Below are 22,674 nucleotides of genomic sequence, written 5' to 3' on the forward strand. Positions count from 1 at the left end.
AAAATGTAATTTCTCGGTTCTGTGAATGCCTTGTGTGTGTCCACTGTGGTATAGGCCATGTCTCTGTCTCTGAGTAGGCTGAAAAGCTTTTCGTCAGCCAGTGCAAAGTCCTCAGAGCAAGAGGGGATGAACCTTATGCATCTGTGTGCTGCCTTCATCGTGTAGGTCCAGTGAGAAAGTTGTTGTATCCATAAAATAAAGCCGGTGAAGGGAAAATCGCAGCGTGAGTTTTTTGCAAAATCTGTCGCTGCAGAAGAGATTAGCTGGTCCCAGGTGCCTCTGGCCAGGAGATGCTTGCTGCCTCCCGTGGTCTGTCCTCAAAACTGCCTTCAAGTAAGACCCATGAGGCTGCTTGCTTAGGTATTAAATAAAATCTGGTTGTATTAGAGAAAGGGGAACTCAGACTTCAAGTATTAGCACTTGGATTACAAAAGCAATGCAAAAATAATATCTGGAAACAAGAGGTGGTGTTACCTGGTGCAGGATGAAGAAAGCTGTCACTGCTTGTAATTTTGGATAGAAAGGGCCCATTCTCTTGTCACATCGTGCAGGATGCTCGGAAAATGTCCGGATACAGAGCTTTCTTCAAGGAGGAATTTCATTCCCTGAAGAATGATACCTGTCCTTTTGAAAGGCCTCCTCTTGGAGCCTTCTACAGGTTGAGCTTCCTCCTCCTCCTGAGCTCACCTGGCAGTGGACAATTCCTGGGCAGTTTTCTGTGTGTGTCTTTTTTCTTAGTCCCTGTCAATGTTCCCAGTTCTGCCCAGGTTTGAGTTCCCTGCAGCACCGTTGTGGGCGCCAGTGGGTGTCTCAGCAGCTCTGCAGCCAGCAGTGCCCTGGTCATGCATGGTTGACTTCTAACCGTGCCGCGGTGACCTCCCTGTGAGGGCGTCACAGCTGTCAGTGCTGTTCCTGAGCAGTCCCTGGGTTAATCGATGTCTAACACGTGATGGGTTGCACTGAGCCAGGACTCAGCAGCAGCGTGAGGGCAGAAAAGCTAATTTGGGTATTTTGCAGCAGCTCTGGGGTGGGGACAGCTTGGAGTCTGTTGTGTGTCCCATGCAAGGTGCACAGCTTTTCCTTATGTCCTGTAGTGGCCTTTCTGCTCCCAAATGACCCCCTCCCTGGTGATGTTCCCAGCAGATGCTGGAGCAACTTTTCTGTGGAAAGGGTGCAGGAGGAGGACTGGGGGAGCAGAGTCTCCTGCTGAGGGAACTCTTTTGACCCCTTGTGATGGACACCTGGATTATCCCCGCATCTCAGGTCCTTCCAGAATAGCTTCTTGTGAGGTTATGATAAGTGACCTTTGAGGACCCCTTGAAATCCTGGTGGAGCTGTTTTAGGGACATGATGTGGTCCTGATGATCTGAACTGAGATTGTTCCTGTCTCCTTTTGTCTGAGGTACCAGCTGGAGCCACACTTGTGGTTTTTTTTCCCATAAGGCTGCCCCAGTTGCAGAGGAATTTATCTTCCAAAGCCCACTTCACTAATTTGATCACGAAAACCTTAAAACACTCTGTTCGTGGGTTATTTGAGCTCCACATGTTCTTCCAACACTTTGGAGACCTGATGCCCCGATGCATACCTTGTGGGTGGTAGCCTTGGGGTGCTGCCTGGTTCGCCCTGCTCTTTTGGTCCCTGTCCTCAGCTGCATGAGGGAAGTAGTGTCTGGGACCATGGGTTGTTTGAGCTGTATGTTGACATCTGGAGACCCAATGGGTTCATTCCTTGCTGTTTGATGGGTCTCTTTCCTATGGTGGCTTGAGTGGTCAAGGCCATCCGTCACAGAGTTGGAGTTCCATCCTGGGCAGAAACTGTGTTGGGGCCAGACCAGTGCTGTCGAAATACCACCCTCAAGAAAAACACTGATGAGACTGTGTGATGCTCACAAAAGGTTTTGTTTTTGTTTTGTTACCATTGCAGTGACAGCTATATTGTGCGAGTCAAAGCTGTGGTTATGACCCGAGATGACTCCAGTGGGGGATGGTTGCCGCAAGAAGGAGGCGGTCTCAGTAGAGTTGGCGTCTGCAAGGTCACATACCCGGAGGGCAATGGAAGAAGTGGATTTCTAATCCATGGTGAAAGGCAGAAAGACAAACTGGTAATAGACCCTAATTCAACTTTTTTCTGTTCTTATAATGAGAATTATCCCAAGTCTATTGCTATTGTATTCTTGTGCAAGTTTTTTTAAAACATAAAAAACAGGCATGTGCAAATAGTACCAGATTGGACAAAACAAACCCGTCCTCATCTGGGATTGCCATCTTTTGCTGTCTAGGTTGGTGTGCCGCCACCTGGAAGGAGCAGGTAAATTTTCGACATCCATGTGCAAAGACCTCCTTTGATGATTGAAAAAAGGGCCTGTGGTTTTTTTTTTTTCTAAGACCTAGCAGGGGTAAGTGAGAAGTGAATTGAAGTGTAAAGAACCCATGAAGCTGGTCACATTGCACTGAGTAATGCAGTGCAAGCCTTTAAAACTGCCATGAATTATTTATGCTGCGTGCTGTTCAAGGTTTGAATGAGCAGAGTGAGAATATGAAGACAAGTTGTCTCTTATGAATTGACGCACTCGATTTCTCCTGGTAGCTGTTTATCTAAAAAGGAGCTCTCTTCTTTCCCTGCACAAATCAAATTAATAAAACCTTTTCCCCATTTCCAGGGTCCGTTTTGGATGTTACAGTTTGTACATATTTGATTCTTCTGAAATTTGCTCCTGTGAAGAGATGGGCTGGTTTAAAATATGCTTCCTGCACAGGCTCTGCAAACTCAGTGTTTAGGCAAAAAAAAAACCGCATTATTTGAGTCGGAAATGATCTTGCTTTCAAAAAGACTGGCGTTTTAAAGCTGTTTCAAGTACAGTTTGTCTTTTGCAATACTACTTTGCTTAGGATGCTTTTTTTGATGCTATTTTGGAGCCATGCTTACTGTTTGGGGGAATGGGGTAAGACTTAGAAGCCATTGCTGTCCTCCTTGAGCATCGTGGGGTTTGGCCCAGCAGAGCTTGAGATGAGTGCCCAGCTAGGGGTGAGGGAGGCAAAAAAGGTGAGGTGAATGTTACAGCACCTCCTAAACCTGCTGGTGAATAAATTTCTGTTGAGCAAAATGATTGAGGGAAGAGGTTCTCGTTCCACCTGAGCCCCCACCAGCTGTAACCTGTGCCGCACTGGGTCTGGGTCCAAAATGGGCTGCTGGGGTAGGGAGCAAGCACCTACTCAAAGCACAAGCAAAAACAAATGTGCAATGGTTATGAGAACAATTACAGTGTCTGGTGTTCGTTAGTCATAGTTTGGTAGGGAAGGATGTTCCCCTGTGCGAGGCATGACTTGGCTTGCTTATGGGTTTGGGCTGAGACGGTGCCGGCTGTGTCCTTGGAGCGGGAAAAGTGATTTTACTCCTCTTTTGGGGCTTGTGCCCTCCCAGGTGGTGCTGGAGTGCTTTGTGAAGAAGGACCTGGTGTACACAAAGGCAAACCCCACCTTCCACCACTGGAAAGTCGACAACAGAAAGTTTGGGCTCACTTTTCAAAGCCCCGCCGACGCTCGAGCCTTTGACAGAGGAGTGAGGAAAGCCATCGAGGACCTCATTGAAGGTACCGCAGTGTGCAGCAGCAGCCACTTCAACCCTTGGAAGAGTGGGCAAGGGGGTTTGAGTCATGGAGCTGGGAAGAGGGGTGGGTTTAAAATCAGTTCTTGGGCTTGGACGTCTCTTCAAATTGTAGCCGGGCACTTACCCTATGCCGAGCAAGCCCCAGTTTACTCTTAAGAACTGAGGTTTTTTTATCCCTTAAGGAGAGAAGGGATTTCAGTCCAAGTATTTTCCAATCCTATCTGGCCTGGTCTGCCCAGACTTCCCCTCTTAATTATCACTGAGTCTGTTATTACTGCTTTTTTTGATAGACTTGGGTTTCACGCAAGCAATAGCAACTCAAACAGCCCAGGCTCTTCTTTATATGCAGCCAAATCTTGTCTTACTGAGTCTTTGTTAAATCATGGTATGAATTCTTTCCTGGAGTTGAATAAAACTTTGTTTTGTTTTTGCTTTTTTGCAGTAATTAGTTTTGTCTGCGTCCTCTTGAATGGTAGTTCTTGAAGACTTTGTTGTGTTTTTGGTTTTGTTTTTTAATTCTGTTAAAAAAAAAAAAGTGTTTGAATTGCCCATGCTTTGAAGTTGTCATAAATTTTTCCTTTTCGCATTTCATTGCAATCAGACAATCATAATACAGCTATAATTCAATAGTACTTTACTTTAATGAAATTTGATTCTTCATGGGGTTTTTGCTTGATTTTTTTGGTTTGGGGTTTGTTGGTTTTGTTTTTTTTTTAACCGCGCCACCTTATCTAGGGACTTAGTGGTCCAAAGCCTTTCTCCTTCTCACACGGTGTGACTGGGATATTTTTATATACAGAAGGTATTATGTTTTGAGGATACTAGCTCCATAAGATGGCTTAATGTTCTGTATGCCCTGTCCTTGCTTTAACATGGAGGTGGTAGATACTGGGAGAGAATTAATCCCCCAGGGCTCTTTCCTGGTAAATACCTCATCAGCTATAGAAAGGATCTTCTCAACTAGTTATTCACTTGATTTCTCCTGTGCCATTAACGTGAAGAAGTTACAGCTAGGCCTTGGGCTTTCTTCTTTCTTGTTAAAACTGGGAAGTATTTTGAGTCATGAAAATTGTTTTATGTAAGTGGCACGGGATTGTGCCAAGTTTCAAGGAGGTGATAACTCAGCCGTATCGAGTAGTATTTTGGAGATGCCGGTATGTGGCAACTCCTGTTCTGCTCTTTCTGATCCATTTTACAGTGGAGGTATTTAAAATCAGGTTCTGCTTTATCTCAGATGCTTCAAAATCAGCAAATCTATATTTATCCCATTAACAGCACAGACTGATCCTCATGAATGTGTTCCTCCTTAACTTCCAAATAAGGCTTTCTGAAGGAAAAACAATAACTGGCTCAGGCACACACAGCATCCGGCAGTGGATTTCATTTATCGTTCATTTTTGTTTGCGTAGTTGATCAAATTTAGCAGGTAACATTAAGCACAACAAACTATTTGCATTTGGAACTTCACTTCATGAAATCACTGGTTTATTGTTAATATTTAACCGATAGCTTGTTCCCTGTAGCATCAGAAGCATGGAAGTTTTGTGCACCAGTACAGGAATCCTATGCAGCTCTGGAGAGCGTCTGGATTTTTACTTTCAAAGCTAATGTAGCAAATGGCACAAATGTTTCCATGTTACTTAGTGTTTTAAGTGGGCTTTCACACTTAGCTCTGCACATCTTCGTGGTGATGCAACTGACAGCCACCAAGGCTGGTGCAGATAGCATTACATAAAGCACATTATTTTAAAAAATTTCCAGAATGAAGGTGGTAAAAGTTAGTTAGGGATGTGATGTGGCCCTGATTCAGTGTAACAGTAGGCTTACATAAAAAAAAAAAAAAAGCCTTAGGCTTGGGTCACCCCCCATCAGAGCATCTTGCTGTACCTACCCTCCTTGGCAGCCTCATGGTGGGTGAAGCCAGCTGGGAAAGGGGTCCAGGATGCTTGGCCTGGGGGTAGGGAGAGGGGTCACCCCCTTTCAGCCACAGCCTAAATTTACTGCCAAGTCCAGCAATAGCATATGCCACCCTCCCCTCTGCCCTTCTGTGATGTGGGTGCTGGCCAGGCTCTTGAGCAGCTCTGGAGCAGGACACCCATGGGATGGGGAAAGAGGCTGGAGGAAGGATTTTTAATATGATTTCCTGCTTTTCCAGATGATTGCCATGTAATTAATGAGAACTGCACCCCAGTGTTTTGCTCTTGTCTATGGCTTTACACATTTCAGCTCCTTTCACATACTTTGCCTTTGTGGGGCAAGGTGGTTCTCTGGGAAATAGCTGATAACAGAGAAGACCTTTACAATATATAACAACTTCCGCAATTAGAAGAAGAAAAAAACCCAATCTAACTCTTCATTGTCAAAGTGAAGTTTGGGGGGGGTTTTGTTGTTTGGAGTTTTTTTTAAATAAAAAGTCATTTTCCTCTGGATTTAGGGAATACATGAAGAATAACATATATGGTTTCTTGACAGCTGAGGATCTAGTCTTGAGCACTGACTAGTACGTAGCGTTACTGTTCTTCAGAAATGAAAGTCTTCTGTAACTGGAAATGGTAACTGCTATTTTTAACATAGTTAATTAGCATTGGCAGCCATGCAGTTGTGTGTCAAGAAACACTTTCAGATTTTACCTTTCCAACCCGGCTACCAGTAGATGGGTTTTTCTTCCTTAGAGATGCAACTTACAAACTTGTGAGAATCCAAATGTTTACCAGCCTAATAAAAAAAACTTGCATAGAAATGTCATGTGTTTAAAAAGCCGTTTACTTTTTTCTAGGGTCTACAACTTCCTCGTCAACACTTCACAACGAGGCCGAGGTTGGCGATGATGATGTCTTCACTGTAAGTACATCTCACCCAAGGTCATTCTCCTTTACGCTCCAGTTTACATGGTCAGGTTGGAAAGGGTTTTTCTTTTTATGCCTCAGGGTTGGCTTCCAGCTATCATCATGTGTGGCCAGTGGGTGTGTTTTATTTGATGGAAATATATTGTCTCCAGAAGGGTAAAGCCTTGGGTTTCTGTTGGCCTCCCGTCACCACGTGAAAAGCATGGCAGAGCAAATGTCAGGGATAGAAGTGAGTGAATAATAACTCTCACGTTTCCTATGGCTTGGTCTGAGTGGTGCGGACACCTCTTAATACCTCTCTCTCTGTCCTTAAAAAGCTTCCCACAAGCTGGAGTAGATGGCTGCTACTCAGGTGCTTACTCAAGGAAATGAGATTTTGAATTGCAGTTGTTAGCAAAAGCCAACTTCAAAGGTGTTTCACCTATGCATGAAATGTAGAAAGTTCAAACAAGTATTTTTCAGCTGGAGGAAGGCACAGTAGCATGCCGTCTACCTAACCAGTGGTGACTTAAGTAGGAGTGAGTTGCTCATATTTAATTTGTGGTAATGTCTAAAATGTGTTTTGGAGCTTTTCTGAAACAGAAGCAGCTACTGTGCCTGCTACACTTGCACACTTTAAAAAAAGGGGGGGGGGAAAATTGTCAGATGAAATTGTAATCCGATCGTGGATATTCCATGGGCTGAAAACAAGACGCTCACAACGAATACTTTGTCTATTAAATTGCTCAGCTCCAATCACGAGCCCCCCCCCCCCCCCCCAACGCGTACGTGCATTAGTTGTATTATAAATGCCCTCCTTGTCCCGTGGCACAGGTGGGGACTGGATGGAAGGTGGGACATCCTCAGCACAGCAACAGCAAACTCAAAGCTGTCTTTGGGGTGCTTCCCTGCATCTTTAGGGTGAATGAGGGAAAACTGAGGACCAACATCAAGCCATTTGAGAACAGGCACTGGGAAGCACCTGAAGCTGAAAGGTGGTTTTGAGGGTGATGTTTCACCGGTATGACACCAGGGCAGGTTCCCTGCTGGGTTTTGACCAGATCCTCCCGACGGCTGGCACATTGTCCACATCTGTCCTTTTGTCACAGCTCTGGGAGACAAACAACAGCAGGCAGGGTTAAAAGGTGACTTCCTGTGCTCCGCAGCAAAACTATCATTAGCAGCTGCTTCCCAACTACCTGCCAGAAGTGATTTATAGGCACTAGGATGGGATGGGACAGGATGGGGTGGGGGGAAGCACCACTGGAGACAGAGCAGTTTACCAATTTGTGCTGTTTTGTCCCCAAATTCACTGGGTGAGCTGTGCTCTGGTGGGGCTGAATGTCACGTTGGACTTGTGTGCGGCTCTTTGGTGCTCGTCAGAAAGGGGACGACTGTTGAAACATGCCTGGGGCGGGTGTGTGCCAGCTCTTGCTGGGTTAGATGTGGAAATATTCAGTGTTAAAGCAGTGAAAAGTAGCCTGTGGAAACAGGAAAGGATATTTTTGATGAAGTCCAACTGGCTGATGTTTAGGGACATGGGAGTGCTCCTGTATTTCTCCACAAGCTCAATCTTGTGGCTGAGTATTGATTTTTAAACTTGTAAGGTGCTTTTTACCAGGAGGAAAAAGCTGTTGCCTTTAAGTAGGTGTTGCTTTACATTGGGAAAGTTGAATGAATGGTGCTCCAGCTGCATCAAAATCACTCAAACTCCTGCATTCAAAGTGAAGAGCCGAAACTGTGAGAGATTTTCCCCCCTACTTGACCCCGGAGAGGTGACAGATAACCCCCCACTGTGCAGATATTTATGGGTAGGATGCTTGGTGGAGAAGGAGGAGCAAGCTGCTCGATAGTGTTAGCACAGAGGGAAACCTCAGCTGCGGTTGGCACCTTGTTGGGATCCAGGGGGACGTTTGCTCCAGGGTTGTGCCCTGCCTGCCAGTACTCTCTGCACATTGCATGATCTCTGGAGTAGTGAGAGGGACTACACCAATGGTGGTAGCTCACGTGGTGTCATTGGTCAAGCTGTCACGTCGGGGTGGGTGTGGTGGTGTAGTCCAAAAATCAGGGCTTAGGAACATCTTTTTCCCTGAATATTTCTTCTTGGCTTTCCTGGGATGAAGTCTCTCCTTTTTCTGTAGTCCTTCAGATCTTTGAAGCTCCCAGCTTCCCATTTATCGGGTAGGTGATGGTGGAGTATGAAGTCTGCATAAGCCAGCAATAACAGACTGAAGCATGGTGGGGTTTTAAGACGGGAAGAAATTGATAGGCCTGTGATATGTTTTATTTTTCCCCTTCTGTGTCATTCTTTCTTTGCACTACTTTTTGACTTGTGTATCATAGTCCATTTGGTCATCCTTGCTCACAGAACTTCTTCACAACTTCCCTGTAAACTCTTTTCCCCAGCCACAGCAGTGGATTTTGGGGGTTTGGGGGTTTTTTTGCTCTGTTTTAAAGAGAAAGTACATTTGTTCTTTTTTATTTCCTAAGGTAGTTATTAAAATCTTCACAGTCCTCCCCCTCTCCCACACATGCATGAATAAACTTAACTGCGTGCGGCAGAATTTTCAAAAGCATCTGCATGATTGAGTCATTTAATCAGTCATTTACCCATCTCTGAAAATCCCAGCCGTTGCTGTTGCGCTGCTGCCTCAAATATTTGGCCCAAGGTCCTGCTCCTCCTTGAAGATGTTTCAATCTGTTCAACCACAGCAGTCCAAAACTTCACATTTCTTATGCTGCTTTGCAGATGGCCACTCCAGCTTTATCTTGCCCATCAGCACTGATGTTTGCATCAATGTAATGGTATCGACTTGAAAACAACGACCCTCATTATGTATAAGCATTGACCCCAATATGGCTGTTGGATATTGACTGATGCAGGGCTTTTATACTGTCCCCGATCCTGATAGCTTCAGTACTGCTCCGTGGGATGATGACTTTGTGCATACTTGTGTGCGTGCAACTCATGTATCATCCGGTTTGTTTATTCATCAGCCAGCACGCAACCCTTCCAGGCATCCAGCGAGTGATTTTCATGGGGAAGAGAAGGTTTGCCCCAGAGGTAGAGCTCTTCCGCAGGCTATGATCTTGTGTGGCTTAATGGAGGATCATTTTCTTGTACCAGAAGGTGGGGTTTTTTGTTTTTAAGGGGGTGAATTACCTACAGCTGTGGCTGCGTAGCATTAGCTTGGGAAGTATCACTGCTGTCAGTAGCCTTATCTCCTCCCATCACCGTAAGTTGCAGTGCCAAGACGATAAATTGGGCAGCAGTACCTTGCCCCATCCCTGCGGTGTATGCTCCCCATCCATCGTTCCAAAGCCTGGGTTATATCTGTAAAAGCAGGAGTTTGCCATCTAATAGTTTTCCTGTGGATTAGACCTACAGCAGCTAGATGAATCGATAGAAACCAGTGTTCTGAAATTCGTACCTGACAGGGCAGAAGGCAAAAGGATATAGAAATAAATGTCACTGACTTGAGGGGAAGAATGCTTACTTCTAAAAAGAAACCTCCATTTAGAAGTTTTAACAATACGTAGTTGTGTTTCTTTAATTCCAGATCCTCAGTAGAGCCCATAAATGTTTTCCATATGTTAGCAAATAAATTTCTCCTGTCTTGTACATTATAAATTGTCCTCTCAAGAGATGCAATCTGAGCAAGACTAGCCATCCGTTCTGTCTCCGTTGGGGGAAACATTGTCATTGCAGCGGTCTGAGATTGTTCTGTTTGTCTTCATCCATCCAGCCTGCATCTTCAGCCTTCTTTAATTAACATTCATTTCAGAAATAACGTTTAATAAGGACCAAATATATTCTGTAGTTCCTCAGCTCAGAATTTGACATATAATTGAGTTCTTGTGCAAAATTTTTTCCTTAATCTACAATTTTACTTTCAATTACAGATAATAATCCCACGTGACCATGAAGTGAAAAATGTGAATTGAGTCCAAGGAAAGAAAGGTCAATGTCTTCCAGAGTCTGCAGAGTGCCTGAAATGGTCTCTTTTAGCAACTCACCCAAAAAAGCAGAGGTGTTTATTCCAAAACCTTATGACCAGTTCGGCTGAAACCCTGCTCATGTGTTTTTCAGATGAATCCGCAGCCTTGTGCCTGCTTTAGTGCTTTAGACAAGATGCCCACTAGCGGGAGGAGATTCAGTTCCCATGTCAGTACTGGTTTGCGAACCTAAAAATGACTGCAGTCCCTTTCTGGGTTAACGGGAAGATAAGGGAGAAACCAACAAAACTCAGCCTCACTAAGTTTGATATGCACATTACAATCATAGCTGTTTTGTGTAATCAGTAATAATTTTTTTAAAATCCTAGTTTTTATTCAGAACGAGACTTGCGGAATTTTGCAGGTAGAGCAGGCGTGATCTGGAGCTGTACAGCTGAGCTAGAGGATTGTGTTTCAAGGCACCTAGGCTCAATCCATTGCTTCTCTTGCTGACTCCTGGCTAAAAGCTTGTCTACCTTGGTTCCCCAACTACTAGCTGGGGAAGATATTCCCCTGCTTCGCTAAGGTGACACAGACAGATCTTGCTGCCGCCACTTTTCTTTTTGGGCTTCCAGCAGAAGCCTTCAGACTCATCCTTTTGCCATGAAGTTGTGTGTTTGGAGCAATCCTGCACGCCTCGTGCCTTTTTCTCAGCATGAGCTTGTACTCCTGTGCTCGGGGATGTTGGAGTTAGGAAGCTTGTCATGTGGCTTGGACGCTGCTGACAGTCGTTTAAGAGACAGACGCAATTACCCGTTCCCCGCCATGGTGGTGCGGATTGTGGCAGATGTTAACGTTACAGTCCTCCTTGCATCTCTTCTGGTTCCCTAATTAAAAAAACAGATTTCTCCCTGCTGCCTTTCCATGAAACCTTTTCCCTACTTTTATCTCCCATGTGGGCCTCAAGCATGTTACAGCCTCACTATTAAAATTTTTAAGATTTATGTTAGTTAGATAAATACAAAATCTAATTTTTCTTGCTGGCTTGGACGTTTCACGTTCAGATGGTTCTTTTAAAGAACCACTGTAGCTGTTTAAAGTAGACATGTAGAAACCCAGTCCAATTACTTTGGAATATATTTGTAAGTTCTGTGCAACGCTGGAGCATCTCTCGTCCCACCCCTCCATGGAAAATGATGTTGCCGAGAGTAGAGGACCACTGAGTTGCAAGATTTATTTCGTGAGTTGCGCTCGGGGACTGAGGAGCGACAAGAGCCTGCAATTTCCTTTTTCTTAAGGCTAAGCTAGAGTAACAGAAAGGAAAAATACCTTTTGGAGGAGCAGAGCTCTGTAGGGGGGCGGTGGAGTGTGGTGTTTAAGTTGTCACCACGAGCAAATCCACCTTGTTTGCTCTGTGAGGCTAAGCAAAGCGATTAGGGGGCTGTCACGACGATAGACTAGATGGCCTTACCTGTGTGATTCTTCCTGCTCAGCAGCCAGCTGTGCTGTGCATGTACGACCGAAGGGTTCATTGCTGCTAGCCACATCCTCTGATGTCTGGATCTGGGGCTTGCATTGTAAACCACAGCTATTCTAATTCAGATTTTAAAAGAGGGGAAAAAAAAAAGTACTTGCCAAGAAGAGAGAAATTCACACACAGAAACCAACAGGCTCAAATCCTTCCCTCAAAAAAAAAAAAAAAAAAAAAAAAAAAAACCAACACCAAAAAAACCACCGAAAAAACCCTTTCCTGGCTTTGAGCAATGAACTGGACTAAGATTTATTCATATTTCTTATAGCTGGGTGTCTCAAGTATACACAGTGCTCTGGGCATCCCCATCCCACACTTCAGCAGTGGGTCCAACACCAACTTAGCAATTGCTCATTGTGTCTGGGCACGGCTTTTGCTCTTCGCACTTCAGCGCTGTGAAATCTGCCCTGATTTGGTCCAGCAGGCTGACTCCCAAGGTAGCGCCAGCATCTGAAGTAATTGGTTTATCTGTCATTTAATCGGGTTTTTATTTCCTTCCATTACCAAGGTATATCAGCTGGAATTCAATGGAATTCTTCCTGCTTTCATGCCAGAGGTCAGGAGAGATGCCACTAAAGCAGTGAAAAGGTCCTGAATATGCAGCTATTTTAAGGCTAGCTTCTTTGTATTCCTTTTTTTTTTTTTTTTTTTTTTTCTTTCTTCAGGTTAACTTTGCCCACAACAAATTCATGTCACTCAAATGGGAATGGATACCAATGCTCAAAGAGATTTTTCAGTAGGCAAGTGGAAAATTTTTCTATGGCTGTCAGTTGTTTTTTTTTATAGTGGTGTGTTTCTTCTTTTCCTTCAGGACCTCCCATTTCTTTTAGGTGAGGCTGGAAATTAACCCATTTCTTCCCTTACTCTTTCTACCACTACAAGCAAGCTATACTCTGATAATTTAATGTGATTGTCAGTGGGATGGAGGTATCGCTGCTGTGGTCTGGGGTGGCAGCTGCTTCTTTCTTTAAGTCCTTCAAAACCATAGGGGCGGTTACTATCTACTACAGGCTATAGATTGTCCTTGCTCACTCGCCGCCTGTCATCTGGACAGAAGGAAATAGGAACATTGCTGTGGTCTGGAGGCACGCAGTACGTCAAACCTTTCTTCTTAATGTATGTAACAGATTCATGAGATGTAAATCAAGTGAAGACCCAAGAAGAACTGATAGGAGAGAGAACTGTGGGGTAGATTTGAAGCTTTATTTGATTGCTTTAAAAGAAAGGAAGGAGAAGTAGAGGTCTTGCACGATTCACATATTGCTTTATAGTATTTGTCATAGTATTTTTTTGCTTTCAGGTCAATCATTGGTGGGCAAAGCAGGCTTTTCTTGCTACGCTAAACTTCAGTTGCTTTGGCACTGTTTGAGTCTTAGGCTTTAAAACAGTAAAACCTTTTCTTTGTTGGTTTTTTTTTTTTTTGCTTTTTTAAACCGAACTGTATCAGTCTGGTTGTTTTACCACACACAGTCTTCAAACTCCTGAGCTCCTGTAAAAGATGGGATTACCCAACCAGTACTGCACTGCTTCCCTAGGGTCCAGCAGTTGCCATCGTGCTGGCGGGGAGATGATGGGAATGCAGTCGGAAATTCAGTTGGCCACGGGCACTCGCATGCACTTTGTGGAGGAGGCAGAAAAGTGTTCGCTGTCACAAAACCAGACCCAAAAGAAAGGATGTGATCCCCACCATCTCCAATAGCAGCCCAAATCTGGGAAGTGGTCCTGCAAATATCAGCCTACTGAGAGCTTGGGGCATTTGGGGTATCTGTGCAAAGACAAGGCAAGCAGCATCTCGTTTGGTAACAAATATTTAAGCAGAAAATAACCTGTATTGCTATCAGATACTCCAAGTCTTGCTGTTGTGTAGTTTTGATGTAGCTAATTATAGCAGCCACTTGGATGTGTTGAGCTACTTTGCTGAGGGTAAGCAATTTCTCTTGTCACAATTCTTCCTCTCAAGATTGTTTTTGTAGTATATTTTCTGGCTCTGTACCGTTCCCGCATACAAACACAGTTGGTCCTGCGCTGGGATTGGGATATATCCTGCAGGAAACTGAAATTTGATCTTCTGCTGTGATGGAAGTTTCCTTATAGCTGTATCTTGCCAGAACTTGTAAGTGTTGTAATTTGTGCACCGGTTAAGTATTGAGTTTTGTTAAGTTTGCCCCAGCAGTTCAAAAGAGATTTTTATCAGGTTTTCTTCATTTCTTTATCTTTTTAACACCTGTTTTCCCCTTTCCTTGGGCTTAGATGATGATATGGTGGCATATTTTAGTGTTTTAGGTTTTACATATTTAGGTTTTACACTCTAGTTATTTTTTTATGTATAAGCAGACTTGTATTCATTTAGCCAGCTCTTTTGGTTTTACACTCTAGTTATTTTTTTTATGTATAAGCAGACTTGTATTCATTTAACTAATCTTCGGATTACTGAAAACCTGTTTTCTTGTAATATGCAGTCACCTGAGGCTTTGGGATGAGAAGGGTCACCAGCAAACCTGCCTGTAGGATTCCTTGTCCGAAGGTGAATTGACTGGTGCCTTCCTAGCTGTAGTTTCCAGCTGATGGATTTGTGATCTGACTGCATCGTAGCACCATTTCATACTGGCAATCAGCTAAGCTGCATGTTTGTCTTCCGAAAAAGTAATTTGGCTCTGTAGTAATGTACTTAAAAACTATGTGATGAGTTCAAGTGTGAAGCTGTTTATGAGCGTGTTCCCTTTTAATTCATCTGGAGCTGAATGCTTTAGCGCATTCGTGTGCTTAAGGCACAAATGTGTCGGAAACAGAACACAGCCAAGATGAAATTGCCCTTTCTTAACATACAGGAAAATGGAGGGGGAAGAGATTTTTTTTTTTTTTTTACTTTTTTTTTTTTAAAGGATTATTTTTTAACCTGGATCAGTTTACTAGTTGGACTTAGCGCGTGGCCCTGCAGGCAACAGCAGCAGCCCAGATAAAGGGGGGATGCAGGGGGGTGAGCATCCAGAGGTGGGAGCACACAGTGCTGGCTGCTGACGAAGCCATCCCTGGGACCCCTGGCTGAAGGTGGGCTTTGCCGTTCGTCCCCAAAAGCAGCCACCGTGGCCCTTGCTATTTCCCTTGTATAGCTCTGATCCTTCGCCCGCAGCCAGGAGCAGTGTTTGCAAGTATAGCTCGTTTTTCCTGTGTTTACAGTGCGTGGCGGTTTTGCCTACCTTGGCTTGTCCACGCAGCTTCACAGGCTGGGTTTGTGGCCCTCTCAGTTTGGCCTTGCTTTTGTTCAGCTGTGGCTCCCCAGGCATTTCTTCAGCATTATGTAAGGGGGACCTGATTTGAGGCAAGATGCCTGTGAAAAGCAAGTTATTTTCCAGCCAGCTCGGTTCCCCCCACCTTGCTCTTGCAGCCCAGCCGTGCCAAGAGTGGAGCCGGTGTGGGGGAGCAGGAGTGAGGTTGCGGGGGTTATTTTAGCGCTGTATGTGAAACCATCAGCCGAGGGATGCAGCTTGACTGATGCATCCTCAGCCTCGGCGCTGCTGAGAGCCAGCGGAGCGGAGAGGGGCTCCTGCCATCCCCCTTTACCAGCACAGCTGACCCTGCACTGAGCCAGCCCGGGGAAGTGAACCAAAAACTAGCCCTATAAAAGAAAGAGAATACTTTTCCGGTGGTTTAGCTCCTCGAGCCAGCTCGCTGTGGGGCCAGAGAAGCAGAAGTGCTGGCTCAAGGGAAACTGTAAGAGAGATCAGCTAAGCGGGCGGCAAAAAACCTCTGCCGCCCCGCTAATATTCATTGTGCTGCCTGAAATTTTGTTGCATACCCCCTGGCCTTGGGATATGCTGCTTTCTGCAAGCCAGCTTCACTGCAGACCTTAGCTGTGCCTTGTGCCAGTGGTACAAGTAAGGAGGTTCTTGCACACATAGTTGAGCCTGGCTTAGTATTTATTGCATTTTCCTCCTTCATGTTGCTGCTGCCAAATTCATCCTTTGAGACAAGGAGGAGACAGGATAGCTGAGGTGGTGTTGATGGGGCCAAATGTTATGCTCTTACCTTGAAAATATATAGTTGATATTACTATAGCTTTAGATTAGGTTCCTTCTATTCAGTTATCCTTTGAAGTGTATCGACCTTTTTTGGCCATGGGGTGCTTGAAAATTTTGTGAAGACAGAAAATGGCCTTTTCTATTATTTTAATACACAACCTAAGGAAGTCACTTTCAACAAGCAGCTGTATTCGTAAGCTGCAACCTCTCCTGCTGCTTGTTTGAACAAAATGCTTTGTCCAGGGGCGCTTGTGGTAGGAGGCACTGGGGGTGCTGGCTGGATTTGGCCTGGCCCTGGGCGCTGCTTCTGAAGGTGACAGGCAGAGCAGAACCCTCACAGGGTGCCGACATGGTGGAAAAAGGCAGCCTTGGCTGGGGGACAGAGCGACGATTGACAACTTCCCACACCGCGGCAGAAAGGATTAGGGAATTGCTGCCTGGCACATAACCTGGCGACGCTGGTGGGGCTGGAGGGATTCGGGTCTGGAGTGAGCGGGCAAAGCCGTGCTCAGCCCCGGCATCCCGGCCTCTCTGGGAAATTTAGAGGGGGGAAAGTATTTGGGTCCTGGTGCCTAGCTGGAGCATCCGTCTTGCTGGTGATATGGAGGGGGCTGAGTTGGGACCGCGGGGCAAATGACTGCATTGCCCTGCTCTTCATGTGGGAGCCTGTAATTTCCATGTGCTGTTTAAACACTGGCAAATCTGGTTTGAATCTGTTGTCTCATGTAACAGGTAGAAAAGCAAAGAAAAAAACCCAAAACACAGAGAGTTCAGGCCACTTGGAGTACGCGTCTGACCGAGTTTTGCTAGTCTAACCATAATTCTGTTGCATCCTCTTGATAATTTTTTTTTTTTTTTTTTGCTTGGGGTTTCTTTTTTGGGGAGTTTGGAAAGGAAAAGGAGGAGTTCGGTAAAGCTAAACAGTGAAGTGGTGAAGTATGCTTTTACGTGAGGATTCAAGGATGATTTTCCTTTAAAGTGGTAGGCTCCCCCTTTCACCACTTTAAAGGAAAAAAAAAAAAAATGAACCCCTCTGGCTGACAAAATACTGCAGGATGGTACTGCCCTCTCGCCCCCAGGCACATGTTTGATACTAACTGAGGAAAAAAACCAGAATACACGAGTCCAGGGAGCTCAAAATGGACCTCTGCCCAGTACAGAAATTCATTATAAACAACTGCATCTAAATAGCCCTGTTTGCTTCCCTCACCTGCCTAATGTGTTTTGCCAAGGGTCTGCTCACCCTGTATCTCGTAAATATTTTACGAAAATTAAATCAGAAGTGATTATAGGGAGCAGTTCATCTGTCTCTGGTTCTGTCTGCAAAAGGAGAAGGAAAGGAAGAAGTCAATAAGTACCATTGCATTTTTAAGTGGAGCCTGACATATTTGCAGTGCATGTGAAGAGGGTATTTTAAAAGTTTGCATCAGCTGTTGGATACTATTTTGGTGATGAATTCCGGCTAAAATAACATGGATGCTCGTAACTGCGTGAATAAACGACCCCTAACTGACTTCTTAAAATACCGTATCGGTCTGCTGTGGGAAGTTTGCATTTAACTCTTTTTCCCCCTCTGTTTGTAGCGTGGAGTATTATATAGGAGGAGCACGCTGATGAATTCAGGGGCCGAAGTGTTGAATTTGTACATAGCAAAGGCATGAATGATGGATTAGGTGCGCCGATTCTTTTAGCTTAGCTAATCTAATTTTCATTAGGATTTTTCTCCCCAAATCTTATTTCCCGTCTCCCCTCTCTTCACCCCCTTGGAAACTTCTGTGCAGAAGAGCTGAGATTCAGTGGTGAGTTCTGTGGAGCCGTCTGTTCCTGGCTGCGCTCAGCAGCAGCGCAGGCACTTCCCATCCCCTGTGCACATCCAATGTTTAAAACCCCTCGGCCGAGCTTTGCTCCTTTATTTCCTAGCATCCCTGCCCGTCTTCCGAAAGGAAAGCTTTTCGTCAGCATTGGATGTGCTAAGTTCCTTGTGAGCGCCTTAAAATTAGGAGCTAGCGCTTTCCAAATTAATTGCAGCTATGCTGATGGCAAGCGGGTTAAAGACGGAAGACATTATAGAAGAGCTGGCACCCACCTCCCTCTCCGGACACCCCCGTCTCTGCCCCCTGCTTCACCTGGAGACTCCCCTGGCCAGCAGGGTACAAGCCCCTATGGGTGGTCAGCTGGGATCAGGAGCTGATACGAAAATTATTTTGGGCTGGATTCCTGTGGTTCTCACCCAGGCATGCGCAGAGAGCAGGTGATGGGACCAGTGGGAAGGAGAAGCAGGGACCATCACCTCCTCGTGGCAGTACAGACCTCCGTGGCCACCTCTCATGGCCTTAGCAGAGGACAGCTGTGGTAACGTGGCTAATATTACTTGTTAGAGGAGGGAGGCTTTGCTAATCTTCACGGAGCTGTACAAACACAAATATTGGGCAGCTGATCATCCCGGCAATGCTCTAGTCTGCACTGAGATGTCATTTCCAAGGCGTAAACAGATTAATAGAGCCCTCTCTACAAAAAGGAAAAGCCTGCCTCTGTCCCAAGATGGTTTGAAGGAGTTGGTTGGTTTAAACAGTTCCCAGGTTTAGGTTAAAAGATCCCGCTGAAGCGATGCAGCTCATCTCAGCATGGAGAAATCCAATCAGGCCACAGCAAGGAGGAGCTGCAGGAATGAAGAGGGAACCGTAGGAGTCCTGGTAAGGAGAGGCTCTCCAGACCGATGAGGACACGAGTGCTGCATGGGTATGCAGAGCCATCCCACTCTCACCACTGTACTGTGGGTTGCCGTGCTGCCTGGGAGCAGTCCCAGGAACTGGTGCTTGTGGTTTGGGGTTTTTTTCCCCTTAAAAAATTCTGGTTTTCCCTTATAAGTACCTGATGCACAGATTTTTCCTTCACTGAAGCAGTGCTCTAGCCCAGTGGTGCAGCAGGGCAAGGTGAGCAGTATCGTATGGGAAGGAAATGTCGTGTGGACCTGTTCACAGCTTCTGGTCCTGGGCTGAGTCCAAGTAAAATGGGGTGCTGTCTTATCTCAGTCCTCCTCTGACTTCCGCAGGCATATCTCTTCATATCTGTTCAAATGGCTGCTTTTGCAGAGATGTGTCTGACGCCTTGTATCACCGGGAAGAAGCGAAATGGGAAAATCTCACTGAGGTTTCCCCCTTACCACATCTGAGTGTTTGCCATATCGCTTAACCATGTCTGATTCTCGTATGTTCTTTTTACTCCTCTAAGTGAGCTGTTACGCCACATCTGTGGTCCATGCAGAACTGACTGATGATGCCAGAATTGGGTTTAGCATTAGCTTAATGGAGATGATCTTGCGCACCGAATCCTTGTAACTGTTTCTTAAGTTTTGCTGACTTAAGACAGCACAGCCACCAGCATCTTTCTGGCACTAAAAGCCGTGACCACGAAACTTAAAAATAAAAAAGGTAGCAGTAAAACTAGCAAGCTTTCTGCACTTTATATTGGTATTTATGTAAGTGGTGACTAGGAAACAGTCCAAACACTTGAGAAATTATAGTCCTGGTTTTAGAAAAATCTGAATCCATGCTTTTTGTAATGGTTGTGTACAGCCAACTTGTCTTTGAACTGTACTGGAATATGATCTAACATGAAGCTTCTCCTCCAGACTCTTTGCTAAGGAGTAGAACTGGATTCATCTCCAACGGTTCTCAGTGGATGAGGGTGTCAAAACGTTTAAAAAATGTGTGGAAGTGATTTTCTTCAATACGGTTCTTGTCTTGCCTTCAGTGATAGGAAACAAACAGAAATTTGACAAAAGCATTTTTTCTCCCATGGCTTTATCTTGCTGTGACAAACTAAGAGCTTGTGCTCAGGAGGCAGGAGTCTCAAATCTTAAAAGATTTTTCACAGGGAACCTTTTTCTTAATACTTAAATAATCTAAGCCCCTTTGAAGTGGGCTGTCCTGAGTACACAGAGCACACTTAAGAGGTGGATGGAAAATGGCAACTGTTTCCTTTTCCGATTTCCTTGAATAGAGAGAAAAAGGTATTTTGAGACAAAAATTAGGATTTTTGCTGTTTCCTTTTCTGTGAAATTCAAAAGTGCTGTATCTCTTTAGGCTTTAAAGAAAAAAAAGCTGAAGGGGAAAGGAAGGACTTGTTCTGGCAAGATTAAGCTGAGGGAGTTCTGGGACGCTATATTTTATCTTAATTTATTTGGAAAGGTGGAAGTTTCTTTGCTGTGCGTCCGAAATAACTCTCAGGTTTCCTCTTTGTGAAGTTCATAAACAGCGGAGGCTCTGCAGATAAAGTTGAGATTGGCGCTTAGCTCAGTACTGCTCGCTTGCTGTACCGTTCCGCCGACTTTATCATTTTTCCTTTCTGTATTGATAGCACAGCTGTGTTTTCCCTTATTCCAGCAAATCAAAAGGGCCAAGTGAAGAAGAGCTGGCTTGTGATGGCACTCTCAAGGGATTGCATCTGGGCAGAGCACACAAACAAGGGGCTCTGGCTGCCTCTGGGGAGCTCATTGCGCAGGTCTCAGCCGGAGGTGGCCAGGCTATGGCTGGGGGAGGATGCAGCTTGCTGGCTGTCATTTTTCCAGGCTCATCCTCAAGCTGTGAATTGATGAGGGAGCTGGGTTTCTTGTCCTGAGGGATGTCAGGGATGTCTTTTCAGATGACACGGTGGCGATGGGCTCCTCTTCAACATGCCCAGGCTTCCCAAAGTGAGCACAGGAGCTGCTACAAGGAGGTTTGGCTGTTGCAGAAGGTTGCCTTGGTAAAGATGAGACCTTGAGCCCCCACCAGGTTTGGCATTTCCACTCTGTGTGTCAGCAGCCCCCATCAGATACGGGTGACGCAGCGAGCGAGCTTGCACGGCAGCGGGAGCAAAGCAGAGCATGGCAGTAGAGAGCAGGTCGGTTTGTAGAGGGCTCGTGTGTTTTGCAAAGGCTGGCCTGGCACGCGGTTTTGATCCCTTTAGGACCATGACTTGCGAAACTACTTGTTCAACATTGTGATACTTCTGTTCCCCCTTGTCCTCTCTACCTCATGTAACCACTAACATCCTAGAGGAAAGAAAAAAAAAAAACAATCTCGTCTTGCTTGACCCACAATTATTTTTGACAGCAAACATGTGAATGCTTTAGATGGCTGAGAACACTTCGGGAAGTTAGGAGTGACAGAGCTCCGTAATTTCCCTCTGGCAGTTGATTTCTGACAAGCCACTGCAGACTGTATTGCTTCATAATTTTGAGATTAATCTTTTTTCTTTTTTGTAGTCGCCCTTGCATGTTGCGTCACAAGGGGTGAAACTCTTCTGTAAAGCCATTAGAGGCAAGGTGATCGGTCCAGTTTGGGAGCAGGAGAAGGCTTCTTTTTCTCATTGGTTTTTATGATAGATGCTTATCTCAGAATATTACTTAGGCACCTGATTAGCCGGCTGTTCTTGTGTAACAAATCCATTTCAATGAGAAGTAAACAGCAGTAAATGATTAACATAATCTTCTTTACTAATGACTAGGGTTTTCTAATTTAATGAGTCACTTCTGAAAGTCTGAGGGGGAAACAGAGACTTTGCACTGTGATAATGTAAAAAAAAAAAAAAAGTAATTTGCCTGTAGAAGCTCGGTGTTTCTCAAAGCAACCATATCAAACGTGTGGTACGTGTGCTCACTCAGATATGTACAGCTCACTTGCAGAAGGAAATGTGTTGCATGGGTTTTATAAAATTACTATTATGGTCACGATTAATGATTTTGTTATCCAAGCAGTGAAACCACAAGGCTTCGCGACTGCCGCGGCAATCGCAAAGCTCTAGTACGTGCTGCACGAATTTCTCTAATTGAGCATTTGAGGGCGTGTTGAAACAGAGTTTCTTAGCGGACTCCCTGTTCCAACAACTTCAGTTTTGGGTTCATTTCTCTTATGTGGCTACTGGGCATGTTTTCAATAGTTTCCCCTCAAAAACAAATACTGGAGCTGGATTGGTTTCAACAGGCTTTACAGGGAGGTTTGGGACATTTTTTTTCCATTGGTGAAGTAGCCTGGCTCTGGAGACCACGTCCTTTCTAGATGTATTCCTGTAGGTGAGGTTGTTGTATTTGGGTGACCTGCAACAAACCTCTTGTGTCTCCTCCTCTCCACCATCCTCCCCAAAATTTTCACTGCTATGATGGTGGTAGAAAATCCCAGCCAAGACCCAGTCTTGTCGTGAGGGACAGAAGTTGTTCCTGCTTCCATCACTGACAGAGCCTTGCCATCATTTGTTTGTAGTGGCGCCTGGCTGAAGAGAAGAGAACCTTTTCTTTGAGAACGTGCTTGATTTTCGCCAGTCATCAAGTCCAGGTTCAGTTGCAGTGGAGCAGTACTGCAAGAACAGTACACTTTTGAAGGCCTGAGCATCGTCATGCCTTTGATCTTCAGTCACTTATTTTCTTGTGAGGGTTTCCATATGGCTTCTTGAACCACGTTTTAACTATGGGCTTGGTAAGAAGTACCGCCTCCTTTTGAACCTCATCTGAGCCTGTTCCTGTGAATACCTCACGATCCTCTCTTCTGAAGGATACCAGAAGAGTAATCTCTTCCTACTCATGTTCCCATGGGACTCACAATTCGGTAGACCTCTTCTCTTCCCAACTTCATGGTCCCTTCCATCATCTCTTTTGCAGGCTGGAGAGACCTAGGCTATTTAGTTAGCTGTTGTTGAGAAGCCGTCCTGTGTCCTTGATTGTCCTGACCACATCTCTGTGAGCTTGCCATGGTGGAAATACCCTTACTGACATGGCGG

General features: G+C 45.1%; 1 protein-coding gene across 1 annotated transcript in view; it reads left to right on the forward strand.

Annotated features, from left to right (window-relative positions):
- Window positions 1-563: 563 nt before the first annotated feature.
- SPRED2 (sprouty related EVH1 domain containing 2) overlaps window positions 564-22,674 on the forward strand; it is a 26,960-nt gene continuing 4,849 nt past the window's right edge. Inside the window, exons 1-4 of the mRNA XM_035894959.1 lie at window positions 564-658; window positions 1,925-2,102; window positions 3,422-3,590; window positions 6,384-6,448. Of these exons, the coding sequence (XP_035750852.1) occupies window positions 564-658; window positions 1,925-2,102; window positions 3,422-3,590; window positions 6,384-6,448 (507 nt within the window). The remainder of the gene's footprint in view (window positions 659-1,924; window positions 2,103-3,421; window positions 3,591-6,383; window positions 6,449-22,674) is intronic.

Source organism: Egretta garzetta, unplaced genomic scaffold (assembly GCF_000687185.1).
Source record: "Egretta garzetta isolate BGI_Z169 unplaced genomic scaffold, ASM68718v1 scaffold360, whole genome shotgun sequence".
Classification (NCBI taxonomy): domain Eukaryota; kingdom Metazoa; phylum Chordata; class Aves; order Pelecaniformes; family Ardeidae; genus Egretta; species Egretta garzetta.